The sequence below is a fragment of the Sturnira hondurensis genome, unplaced genomic scaffold (assembly GCF_014824575.4).
Source record: "Sturnira hondurensis isolate 20B ecotype Veracruz unplaced genomic scaffold, ASM1482457v3 Scaffold0022319, whole genome shotgun sequence".
Lineage (NCBI taxonomy): Eukaryota > Metazoa > Chordata > Mammalia > Chiroptera > Phyllostomidae > Sturnira > Sturnira hondurensis.
The window spans coordinates 2,502,010-2,514,998 of NW_028094950.1; the positions used below are offsets into that span (position 1 = coordinate 2,502,010).

The 12,989-nt window shown below is 53.0% G+C and overlaps 1 protein-coding gene across 2 annotated transcripts in view; it reads left to right on the forward strand.

Annotated features, from left to right (window-relative positions):
* LDAH (lipid droplet associated hydrolase) overlaps positions 1-7,372 on the forward strand; it is a 79,148-nt gene extending 71,776 nt beyond the window's left edge. For both annotated transcript variants that reach the window (XM_037035493.1, XM_037035494.1), the window contains exon 7: positions 5,242-7,372. In XM_037035493.1, the coding sequence (XP_036891388.1) occupies positions 5,242-5,445 (204 nt within the window). In that variant the 3' untranslated portion in view covers positions 5,446-7,372. The remainder of the gene's footprint in view (positions 1-5,241) is intronic.
* Positions 7,373-12,989: the final 5,617 nt, after the last annotated feature.

Sequence of the window (12,989 nt, forward strand, 5' to 3'; positions counted from 1 at the left end):
ACTGTGTTATAAGGGGCGTCTAATACTCAGTTTATCCCTCAAGTTAACAAAGGATAAATAAATACATAAAATTCTGAGACAATGAAACACTTTCTTTCATTAGACCTGAAACTCCTGTAATACCCACAGTCCTACTGGGCTGTTGAGCAGAAGTAATTGAGGTAAGAGATTTTGTGTTCTGGTTTTACTGAGACATAGTTGACATGCAACACTGTGTTGGCGGAAGGGGCACAGCATGCAGCCTAATGATTTGGTGTGTGTGTCCCGTGAAATGGCCCTCACACTGAAGTTGGTTAGCATGTCACCTCAGCAGGTACACATTCTTGTCTTGTGATGAGAACGTTGACGATCTGCTCTCTTAACGACGTGCAAACAGGCAGGGCGGCCTCGTTGCCTGCAGGCACCTCGCTGTGCGTGACGTTCTCAGGACCTGCTCTTCTTGTAACTGGGCATTTGTGCCTTTCCACCGTTCACCCGCTGCCGCCTCCCTCCCCCTGCCCCTGGCAACCACGGGTCTGTTCTCCATTCCTGTGAGTTCCCCCTTTTTTTCAGGTGGCACATTTGAGTGAGATCACGGAGTACTTGCCTTTCTCTTTCTGACTTATTGCACTTAGTATAATGCCCTCAAGGTCCACCCACGTTGTCACAAGTGGCTAAATTTTATATGTATATATATCACCAGATAGAGGCTTTTATGTGTGACTTTTTCATGCTGAATATTTTAAGATGATGCTATATCATTAAAAGTGGTTTTTGTTAGTTATTAGCAAAATCAAATTCGTAAACTTGGGTCACAAGATGGTTTCTAATATTTCTTTTGTTTTTTCAATAAATCTTCTGTTACTAACGCATAAAAGCCAGCAACTCAGAATGTGTGGCAACTCAGCCCTGCTGACCCTCCGGGCCGGACACGGGCTTCCCTGCGGGGCCCGCGCTTCGCTCCCACGAGTCCTGGCCGGCTGTGTCAGAGGGCCGCTTTGTACACACCCAGGTTTCCCCTGCTCTGGGGCCTCCTCCAGGGCCTTTGCCTGCTCTGGGGCCTCCTCCAGGGCCAGGCTGACTTACTGCTGGATTCCAACCGCTAAGCCGACACCAGGTGGGAGATAAGTCTAGAATCGTTTTTGGTGAGTGTCAGTTTCAGCAGCAAAAAGTGAAGAAAAAAAAAGAAAAAATAGAGCATGGGAAGTGACCAGTGTGGACTCTGTGTGGTGGCGGGCTGCTTCAGTTCACAGGGACCTGCTAACGGGGGTACGTCTCCTCGTGGGCACCCTGAGGGGTGAAAGGATAGAAAGGCACGTGAGCACAGAGACTGTTGCAACCCTGATGCCACCTAATTGCCCAGAACACAGGAGGGGGACAAGCACAGTCCCGGGAAGTCAGAATCTGGGGCTGGGAAAATGCAATTGCGTGTGTAACAGGGAAACAGGTTACTTGACACGCCAGCAGTTTGGGAGCCCAGAGTAACTTCCACCTCACAGGTGTGTGCTTCTTCTCAGTCCCTGTGCCTGTCAAAGCGAGTGCCACGGAGAAATAACCCGCCGACAGTCATTTGTTTTCCGGTAAACCTTTGCGTGTAAACATGCTGCCGGGAGCCTGCGATTCTTAGGTGACGTCTCCGTATTGTCACAGCAGCCATCACCGCCCTGGCGCGCACACCCAGGGAACTGCACGGACGGGAGGGGGCCTGAAGTCCAGGTGGCTGGGCGTGTGCCTGTCGTGGCTGCCATACTGGGTTTTCGTGGCCAGTTAGGCCTCCCAGTGTGCAGGTCTTGTGTTTTACTGACACTGGTCGGCTCGCTGTTCACTGTGAGTGGGAGTAAAAGGCCTTGGTTAGGAACGTCGTCTCTGGAGTTGCGACCCAGAGTTACAACTCACTGAATGTTTTAATGTGAGCAAGTCGGTCTTTCCAAGCCTCAGTTTCCTTTTATGTGAAACACCCAAACATTATTATTAGGACTCAGTGAGCGCAGAGTTTAGCACAGCGCCAGGCGTACTGCTCTCGGGGTTCATCAGTCCGCATTATTTGTTGTGGTTCATTTTCACCTGTCGACGTAATAGCAGCAGCCCTCTTAACCTCCACGCTCTGGTGTCCGGCTACTTCTCCCTACCTCGCCTGGCCTCCCCACTGCCTCCACACACCCCGTTCTTTTTAGCTTCCTGTTTAAGATTGCAGATGCCGTGTCCTCTGTGCGGATCTGTTGCCTGTGACCGGTAACCTCTGGGGAGCAGGAGTACCTCGAGCCAGCGTGTGTAAAAGCATGAGAAACAAACACGTGTTTTACTTGTCGGCCAGGATTGCCGTAGAGAACCCTTCGGTGAATAGAGCCTGAGGAAGAATTTGAAAAACAAAAAGCAAAAAGATACCCCACCAGAACTTAGTCATTTAACCAAATACAGCCAACTCTAAATGATGACTGGCCAAGAAGGACCGAGAAGTGAAATTAGATGAACGTATGGGAATCCAGACTCCTCGGCGTCACGCTGCCTCACACACAGACGTCACCCTGTGCTGAGGCTCCTCGTACCTGCCATGGGCAGCATGTGCCCCGTAACTACTTGGACATGACTGGTCTCTTGGAGCTGGAAGGCATCCCACCGTGTAATCCATGTAATTACTCGTGCCGCACTGGCTGGCACCTTCGCAGCGTGGGAAGGGATGGCCTCTCCCAGGGCTGAGACTCATCACCCTGGCCTCTCATTGGGGACATTTCAAGTAGTAATTGCATCACTTAGCAGTCAATACAAAGCTCTCCACGGAAGCAGTCTGAAGTATCAGGCAGGAAGCACCAGCAGGCGTGGACGGCAGTGCTGCGCTCCTTGTCAGAGGGACTTGGTGCGGGAGGTCTTTCCACCTGGCCCTCCCTCCAGCTGACCCTCCTGTGTTGGGGTTTCCAGCTTGTCCTGCTGCAACGGTTCCCCGAGTGCCTCCCTCGGCATCCCGGTATCTTCAGGCGAGAGCGTGCCCTGGGGCAGAGGAGCAGGTCTGAGGCACACACGCCCAGTCTCAGCTTCCCGGTTCCCCAGCACACTCTCCTTCTCTGAGAAGGTGCTGGACAGCTATGCATAGTGACTGTTCCATTCGCTCTCTCCTGGGTGCAGTTTAAAGAGTTCTTGGTGGTGGGAGTGGGAGTGGCTTGGACAGGACTGAAGTCGTTGGCCCCACGGATGGATAAACAGTGTTGGCAGACAGCTTGTGCCCATGCGGTGTTTCAGGGGAAAACTAGTAAGGTGGTTGCTGAGGGATTCAGGGAAACATGTTTTCTGCAGCGGGCCAGAATACCCACCCGTGGGCTGTGAGGTTGGGCATGTCAGACCTCTAGGGGGGCTGGTACCAGGGGAAGAACCAGGCAGCTGCTGGCCCCCGGCAGGTGAAAAGAACTTCATTCTTGGCTGGGAGTCCCAGCAAAACGAATTTTGGCTTTAGGGGCTTGGGAATGCCCAGAAATACTTGCAGTGAGCAAAAATAGGGGCATGGGAAGAATAAATTAAGTGAGACATCCATGAACCACAGATTATTTGCATCATTCAAAACTAAAGCCCCAAGTAACAACCAGAAAAGTCCCTGTGAAGCTATTCAGGATAGGTCCGCAATCCAGTGCTCAGTTGTTAGTCACTGACCCTTCGGAGCACTGCCTTAAATGTGTTCCTCTTTAGAATGTTTTTTAACTAACCAGCTCGTTAAATATTGGTTAAGTCGCACCGTCACTGTAATGAAGGTCTGTGCTTTTCTAAGGGCAGTTTCACCTGTTCATACTCAAACGATGGTTCATGTTCGGATGACGGCTTTGATGAGAAGCCGTCCACACAGTGGGCAACACCCTCTCCCCACACCCTCCTCCCCCCACCTGACCCCCTCCAGTCACTTCGCCACCGTGGCCAAAGTAAGTTTCCTCCGTTCAGACCTGATCATGTCGCCTCACTGTGCAAAGTCCCTTGTTCGCCCCTGTGGGCTCCAGAGCAGTGGCACCCTCCTTAGCATGACACAGAAGTTCATGAGCCGATGTCTCTCTGCCTTGCTAGCCTCGTCTCCCACCACCCTATGCCCCAGCCTTGTGGAATTCCTGCCAGGACCCAAGCATGCCCTGCTCCTTCAGACATCTTACTTCGCTTGGCCTGCTCCCCACACTGTGCTCCCCCAACCTGAAGACCCACTCAGGCACCAACTCTCTGGGGAACCTCTTCCCGCCCACTGGTCCCGCCCACCGGTCCCGCCCAGCAGTCCCTCGTCCGGGGTCTGTGCTTGTCTTGTGTACATGGTACCTCCAGGCTCCCCCACCAGAAACTGTCTTATTATCTGTTTTCCAGGTTCCCAACACAGGGTAGATGCTCGTTAAGAATTTGCTAAACAGATCCATGAATGAGGGTTTGAGTGCGGGAGCCCATTCAGTGTATTATGGAGACCGCAGTGAGTGGAACTGGCCCCTCAAGGGGCTGCAGCCGGCGTAGCTCTTTTCTTCGGTGCCGACAGGTGCCGTGAGGTCCTTAAAACTCAGTTCTTGTTTGTTTGGGGGTAATGGCCACTGTGTACCACTCTGAATAAGATTTCAATTTGTTGCCTTTTTGTTTTAGAAATACAGAACGAGAACCTAGTTTGTAGTGGAGAACAGCCTAGAGCTAGACACACATATAGGTACTTACTACATATATACACATATATACTCATATATACATACATGTAAGTGTGAACCCGGAGAAAGCGTGAAACAGCACACTCTCCTGTCACATGAGCCTCTTCACAGAAATGTCACAGACACTCTCGGGTTTCTGGTCCCATTTCATCGAGAAGCCTAAGTCTGCATGATTTGTCTTTGTGTGCGTTCAACAACCATGTCCCATACGCCTACCACTGGCTGTCTGAGAACTATTAAGTGTGTAATGAATGGTCACCAGTCACTCAGCAGTGATTTGGCCTCAATAACTCTTTTTCTTCTCATTTGTCATCTCCCCAGAGTCCTCCCCGGCCCCAACACACACAGCTTTGCTGGCAAGTCCTTGCAATGACCCGTGGGTGGTCTGTCACACAGGCTGCCCCTCCCGGCTGTCTTCCTGCCACAGGCCTCTTAGTTCACTCCCACGAACCGTGGAGGCTCGCCGCCCTGGAAAAGCCACTCTCTGTGGGGGCCTGGGGACGAGCTCACGGGGCTGGGCACGGGGGCCGTTTTCCGAGCACGGTTGCTGCTGTCACATCTGTGTCAAGAATGGAAGTGTTTGCTAACAAAGTGTTTTTGTCTTGCCCTTTAGCTTACATTTTACTACGGAACTATAGATCGCTGGTGTCCAACACAGTACTACAAAGACATAAAGAAGGATTTTCCAGAAGGAGATATTCGGCTCTGTGAAAAGAAAATATGTCATGCATTTGTCCTCTACTTTCACCAGGAAATGGCCGACATGGTGGCCGAGTGGCTGAAGGACGATCTGGCCAAAGTGGAAGCCACAGAGTAAGGAGACAGGGACTGGCTGCTGGCACAGAGGGGCGGTGGGGGTACTGACTCCTAGCAGCAAGTAGTGGACTTAGTAGGTAAATGCTTAATTTCAACGTTGGATATTGGAAGTGAAAAAAAGTGAGGACCTCTTGGCCTACAAACGAGCAGCCCCCAGCTCCCCACAGTGCAGGCTGAAGTAAACACAGTTGGAACGTTCCTTGTGTTTAACCACTCACTTTCCAAGACTCAAGAACACAATGACCTAAACAAGTCTCGGACGTTTGCAGGAGAGGCCCAGGGGCACCGTGCAGTTCGCTTTGGCAGGCAGGACCCTTGCAGACCAGGGGAGTCTAAACTCGGTTGATTTTGACTGACATTATAGAAAAGGCTCTCCTGGAGGAGGTGATGAAACATCTGCCGGGAATGGAAGAGATCGGTGGACGTTCGGTGTGTGGTCAGATACGTGAAGTGTGTAAGCCCACGAGAAGGTCCTACTCCCACTCCAGGTCTTGCGGTGGACCGGAGTCTCCCCTAAGGACAGAAGCCAAAGATCAGCCAAACTACCATTGCAGAGGTCTTGGCTGAGATCATCAGAATCAGGCCAGGTCCCAAGGACAGTCTACAGACAGACCTATGTCACAGACCACCAAGTCAGCCTGTGTCTGGCCGACAGGGGCACAGGCCCAAGCAGAGCCAAGCTCAGGGGAGGCATTGCCCGTGCCCACCTCTAAGAGGCTTCCCCGAGGAGCGGGACCTCCTGCCCCACCTGCATCAGACAGAGACTCGGGTTCGCCAAGCAACCCTCTGCTCGGCTGAGCAGACGAGAGTCGTCGAAGGATCCCGACGACGTCTCCCACTGCAGGACAGCCAGGGGCTCTGTCCCTCCACAGCCAGGATGGGGAGGCCCCGACTGTCCCAGACCAGCCTGTACCTCCCAAATGCGGTTGCCCCTTCCGCGCTTTCCACTCAGGGACTCCACTGAGGACCAGCAACGAGCCAAGTACTGTGCTAGCCATTGAGGATAGAGTCTTAACTATAATTACGATTCTTTTCTTCTTCTACTAAGTAATTTTCAAAAGTGCATCTTTAAATTGCTGAGTTGAGAATTTTCATTATCATAAATGATTGTTCCATTTCTGCATTAGCATATTAGTTGTAAAGAAATTGTTTTACTAATGAACCAAAACAAGCCATTCAATTGTGTAAATTCACCTTCTGTGGGCACCTTGAGATCCAGTGGAGAAGAAGCTTGTCCTCCAGCCTAGAGCAGGCCAACAGTATCGCTGCCTTCCCCAAACCGACTCAGCCTGGGGCCTAGGGAGCCAGTAAATCGCACCGAGTGCAGTGGCAACTGACCACATAGATCAGAAACGTTCAGTTGTCTCCTAGAGGAAGCCTTCGGGCTTGAGGACAGTGGGATGGATGTTGGCCTTCCTCTCAGAACCTAAAGCCCCCAGTGAAAGATGCAGCCCCAACATGCTGCCAACCCCGTGGTGAGTGCTGAGCCAGTTACTAGCAGGCAGGGCTGCTGTATTAGAGCCAATGACTTTTTGGAGGGGCAGATCGAAGCTGCAGGCAAGGGGTGTTCTCGGCTCCAGAGAGGAGCCGGTACCCGCCGAGGCCACTGGCACCAAGCTGCACATGGATTCCCCATCGGCACCTGCGTGGGAAGGCCTTCCAGGGGTGGGATGGCAGCAGTGGGGACTCCTGGCTGGGAAGAGCCTTGCGTCCAGGAGGTGCTCAGCAGTGCTGACTTGAGCACTGGAGCAAGCGCTGAGTGGACCACACCTACCGAAATAAAGAACAACATTCCCAGCTTCCTTTTGGTGTCATTTCATGACATCATTCCATGTTTCAAAAGTCCACGTGTATGAAACTGTATCTCACATTGTTTTTCAGAGCTTAGAAATAAATGATCAAAAGTAAAATAATAAAATACCACTGGCTCTCGTTTCCTGTTTGTCATCTAGGCACCAAATAAATTTTTGAAATAAACACTTTCCCAGCATGTTTGAGCCCACCTGGCACAATCCCCATGGGCCAGGAGACTGGGCGGCGGATACAGGATGAACCGTGCTCCCAAGTGGGACTTGGGCCGGTGGAAAAGCCACTGTTCTCCGTGTTTCCTTTAGAGAAGGGATTTCAAGGATTGAAGGTCAGTTCATTTCATGAGGAATTAAACAGTGGGCTTGATAACTAAAGATGATGAAAGACAAGCATTTAGCACAATGCCTGACCAAGACTATATCTTAATAAAGATTGGCTATAATACTACTGAGTATTGTTATTACCTATTATAATACTAAAAATAAAAGGCTGAGACTGATGAGCAGTAGGTGAAATCTATTTTTCCAGAAGCATTTTCTGTCTTATGTCCCAGTCAGCTGCCTGGATGGCCCTTGTCAAAGATTTAACTTCACCTGGGGTTGGCCAGCATGAAGGACAGTCCTAAACTGGGGTGTGACCAGTGCCTGCGGTGGTTCTCAGTCTGCTCTGGACCCTGGGACAGGGTCTCCAGGGCAGCCAGCCCATGGCTCCCGTGGCTGACGCCCGAGGCAGGCAGGGCCCTCTCACCTTTTGCCTTCTGCTTTGCCACTCAACCCCTAGACGGCCAGTGACGTCAAAGCCTTGATTTTTCTTTACCCTGTGCTGTATTAAACTCAAACGTAGTTCCAGATTGAAGGAGACAGGACAACGTAACACGACCCCCGGTTCTGGATTCAAGGTTCTCATTACAAAAACACTATTGGGACAGTTTGCACGTGTGAAAGGGTCTGAAGGCGAGCTAGGAGAAGGAGATGTTCCCTTTCCCATGGCAGTGGTCCTGATGTGGGGGAGGAGGTGGCCGTCGGGTTCCTACCGAAGACTCGCCGAAGTGTCCGGGGCGAGGGGGCAGCCTGTCAAGTTCACTCGCAAATGGTCCAGAGGGGGAATTGTCCTTTGTATTTTACTTGCAACTGTTTTGTAAATTTGAGATGATTTTGAAATTTATAAAAATGATTATTTTTTAAATGCTTTCTCCATTTTTGTCTGGCTCTCATTGCTGCTTTTCCAAGAAGCGAGTTTCTTCTAAGCAGTAAATGAAGATGGGGGTTCAAATCCCAGGGCTGTCATTTAATGGGTTTGTGATGTTACACCGACTTCACCTCCCTGAACCTCTCCCACAGCCCCCGTGACCCCCACCCCCACCCCCCTGTCTTCATCTATGAAAGCACTTGCTTCAGTTACTGGATTTTGGATCTGAGGAGGGGGTTGGTTGGTTGGTTGGTTTTAAATGGGGGCAAATGAGGTCATGCATAGGACATTGAGCATCCTGCCTGGCTTGCAGTCAGTGCTCTATAACGTGCTACCTGACGGAAAGTGAGAGCAAACTTATTTTTATTTTACCCTCTCTTCCCTCTGGTGCAGAGGAGGACCCTATCTTACTCGGCTTCTGCGTCGTTTCACCCAGCCTGCAACTTGGTTCTTGCAGCCTTAGCATTTCCGGTTCATGTTGGGGAGCGCGGGTGGGGACGGTGGGGGGAGGGGACACCGGCCCACCCGGCTCCGCTGTCCAGCCCTGGGCCGTGCAGAACTCGAACACATGGCCCACCGCGCTCCAGTATCACCTTGACTGGCTTACAGTCCACGCGGAAAAGGTGCAGGGAGCCGAGCGTGTCTCATGTCACACCAGAGTCACCTTTGCTCCCAGCCTCCTGTTGCAGGAGAGGATGTGCTTGGCTCCTCCTTCCTTTTGTGGGTGGGGTTTCAGGAGCCTCAGTGGCTGGAACTATGGGTGAAACTACCCATGCTCTCTGAACAAATACACCTCTGGGGCGTGAGGCTGAAGCTGACCTGCAGGGGCGCTGAGGACAGAAAAGCTTTCCATTTCCCAGGGACTGAGATTCCTGCCTGTGCCCCAAAGAGAGAGAGGTGAATGATCACATCGGTCCAGGTGTCGGGAGCAGATGCGGGACCCGGGTCTGTCCTCTTCCACCAGACTAGCGGCCTCCAGAGCAAGACTGGTGAGGTCAGAGAAGGCTCTGGCTGCCTTGGCTCTGTAAAGCCAACCCCTGGAGAGACAGGGAGGGAGGAGGCTGCTCCTAGAGCCAGAAAGACGGGGACACCGTGGCTGGGTCTGGGGAAGGAAGCACGAGGCCAGAGAGAGAACCTGCCCCTCACCCTACACTTTCACGGCGTTTCCTGTAGGCCTCACAGTCCTGCCAGGTCGTGGTTATACTCACTTCACAGATGACCACGCAGGTGCATAGGTGAGGGGCTTTCAGGACCTCGCAGCTACCAAGTGACTGCTGGGATTCTAATGGAGTCCTCTCCTCCAGAGCCCGCCTTCATCCCCTCCTGTCCTGGGCCCCCTGCTGCCTCCTGGAGGCCACAGTGGGCTTCGGTCAAAGCATTTACCATTATTGCAGGAACTACATTGTTACCCGCCTGCGCCTTCCCACCACCAAGACCCCTTCCTGCCCTTAAAAGGGGCCCCCTAGGAAATGGACTTGTGTCTCAGTCATTTCTGGGTTCTCGGAGCTCGTAGGATAGGCCCACCGTGTGGACTAGTCAATACCTCTTGTTATCTAAGTTTAAAGGTTCCTACCACACCCAAAAGGCAAGCTCTCAAAACCATGATTCTCAGCCGGTCAGACTGGCAGGGAATCATGTCCCAGGGAGTCCTGGTCCCTTGGGACTGAATATGTAACTGCAGGTGTGCGGGGGGCCTGCCATCACCGCTTCAGGGTTTTCCCAGCGGAGCTGCGCACGGCTGGGTCAGATTCCAGGGCATGGACAGTCCACTCTCTGGCACCAGAGGACGGCAAGAAAGTGAGGCCACTGTACATCATGACTCATTCTTGTCCTCTCTGGCTGCAACTATCCCGTTCTCCTGTGATTAGAAAACCTCTGTGGGTTGGGTATTAGCAGCTAGCAAATACATGGACATCATCTGTGTGTGCGAACCCCACACAGCACCCCAAGTGGGAATCGCAGCAGTCACGGGAGACTGCGCTGGGACAGTGCCGCACTTTCATTTTCTATTGCATTCCTCAGACATGCTGGCCGAGGGGCCCATGCTGACCTTCCCATGTTGGGACCGACTCCCTTGCTGGGTAGGTCTATGGGAAAATTCCTCTTCCCTGGGATGGGAATGTGACCCTGTGACTGGCGTCCGTCACAGCCAGGGGTGCGGGTGCACCTGCAGGGCCCCCCTCCCTCCACGAGGGGCTGGGATCCCGCCTCCACAAATCCACCCGGCTCAGGCTCCACACGGACAATCTGGGCTTCCTCCTACTGGCCGAGGCTGCAGGGCCGCGCACCTGCATGTGATTAGGACACAGCAAACACGCACAGCCCCAGGGGGGTGCTGGTGGCACGCTGCAGTGGACAGGTTTGTCCCCAATCACTGTTCCTCCTGAGAAGAGTCTATAGCATTCTCGGGGTACAGGAGCACAGTGCACCCACACCCAGGTCAGGCAGCCCCACCCACGAGGTGCTCATCTTTGCCTCCCCCGCCCACTTGGAAGGGCGCAGGCATCAGGCACCGGGGAGCACCAGGGGGAGTGGAGAAGCCAGTCTTCGTGGCCTCCTGGTAGTGCTGAGACCCAGGCATTGCAGGGTCTTGTAGACATATGCGGTCCGAGTTTGGAAAGTGGGAGGAGCTCTTAAATGCCACCCTCGACTTTCCTTTCTCCCTATAACTACCCCTTCTCCACCAGATGTGTAACCCTCTGACCACGGAATGCCGGGGTAGGCCAAGGAGAGACTGAAAAATGAGAAAACGAAGAACTGACCAAGGATGAGTATCATCAAAGCAGGATAAGACCACACTTTGCGATGGCAGGATCACAAAGCTTACACATTTATTGTCCGTACTGAATGAGTTGGTTAAAGGTGAACTTAAATGTTACTCCAAAGAAAGAAACTCCTTTAATTAGTAGTGACGAAGTGAAGGGACAGGAAGGGAGCAGACTCGGTTGAGCTTTTCCCCAGAGAAAGCCACGTGGCCGCAGGGACCGGCAGTAACACCCCCGGGAACATGGGAGCACAGAGGACGGTGGTGGTGCACAGAGGACGGTGGTGCCACCGCGCTCGGCCAGGCGCGCTGGGTCATACTGGCCCAACCCCCACCCCCTGGAGCTGCTCCTGGTAACAAGTCAGTGTGAGGGCAAGTCCCTGCCATCACCCAGCCACGGCAGCGCCGTCACTGCCCCTCCCCCAGAAACACGGGAGCAGCAGGTGAAACCGCTCTCCTTCACCTGCAGGAGAAGGTCGCTGTGAGGGCCGCAGAGCAATGGAAAGCCCAGCGGGGGGTCCTCTGCGCTGTCTGGGGGAGATCTGGAAGGCTCCAAGTTCCTGTCACTGAGTGCAGACCTCGGTACTCGTCCCCCAGAGTACTGAGCAAAAGGGCCCTCGTGCAGCCTGTGGTGGGGCTTTGCTGAGTTCCCCAAACTCCTCCCTCATCGGCCCCGCTGCGCTCTGGTCGGAGGCCTGATCTGGCTGCCTGTGCCCGGGGCCCACTCGAGATTCCGCATTGAGAGAGGTCCCCACAGCACAGGAGAGGCATGCGCACAGAAACACCCTCCACCCCGCTGCTGGCAGCGGCCACACTGGCTCCCTGTAAGTGACGACGGTGCTGATTTTCCAGAGAGAAAGTGTTTTCCACTGCATTTTGGCCTCTTCTCCCCTGAACCCGGGCTGACTCATCCCCCCTCCCAGGGCAGCATGCAGTGTGAGGCTGTGCACAGGGTCCTATCTGTGTCCCATGAGTCACATGAGACCCAGGGAGCAAGCCCCACACCTGAGCTCCCCCTCCTGGGGGACATCGCCACATCAGAGCCTGAGGCGTTTCAAGGGGGGGATGATCAGCGTGAAGAGTGGTGAACGGGCCCAGGCTCCCAGGCCCCTCGTTTTAATGCAGCCATTCCCAACACCTACATGGTTGACAACTGTTCTCGGTGTTGAGGAAGAAACGCAGATCTCACACGAAATAACACATCAAAAGTCGTTCTCCAAAGACTGGTCAGGAGGCGTTTTATCAATAAAATATTTAATCAACTTATCTGTACACAACGTCCAAATGGTTAAGGAAGAATATACGCGCATGTGTAACAAATATATACTGCTATGTAATTGTCAGAAAAATGTAGACTGCTGTTTTACAGTTCATTTACATGTCGGTATGTACAAATCTATTTAAACTTGGGAATACATATACACAGTGGCTTTGTACCTGCCCTCGAAGCGCACCCTGCCAGCTGGCCCCAGGCACGGGCAGCATTCACAACGTCAGCTACCAGGCAGGCCAGGCTGGGGAGCGGGGAGACAACCCCTTCTCCAGCCCCCCAGGCCTCGGAGCTCCACTCTGGCCAAACCAGTTCCGGAAGACTGCCCCCAAAGGAGACTTCAGCTTGGGTTAAACGAGGGTTTACAGAGCACCGCCTTCCCGCTTCTTACTCCCGAGCCGAGCTGAAAAACAGCGAGCGTCACTGCAAAAGCAAGGGGACTCCTAACCACCCCCAGATAATTAACTTTGTCCATGGCAGCTAAGGGCATGGGCATGTCACTGAGCTGGGTCAC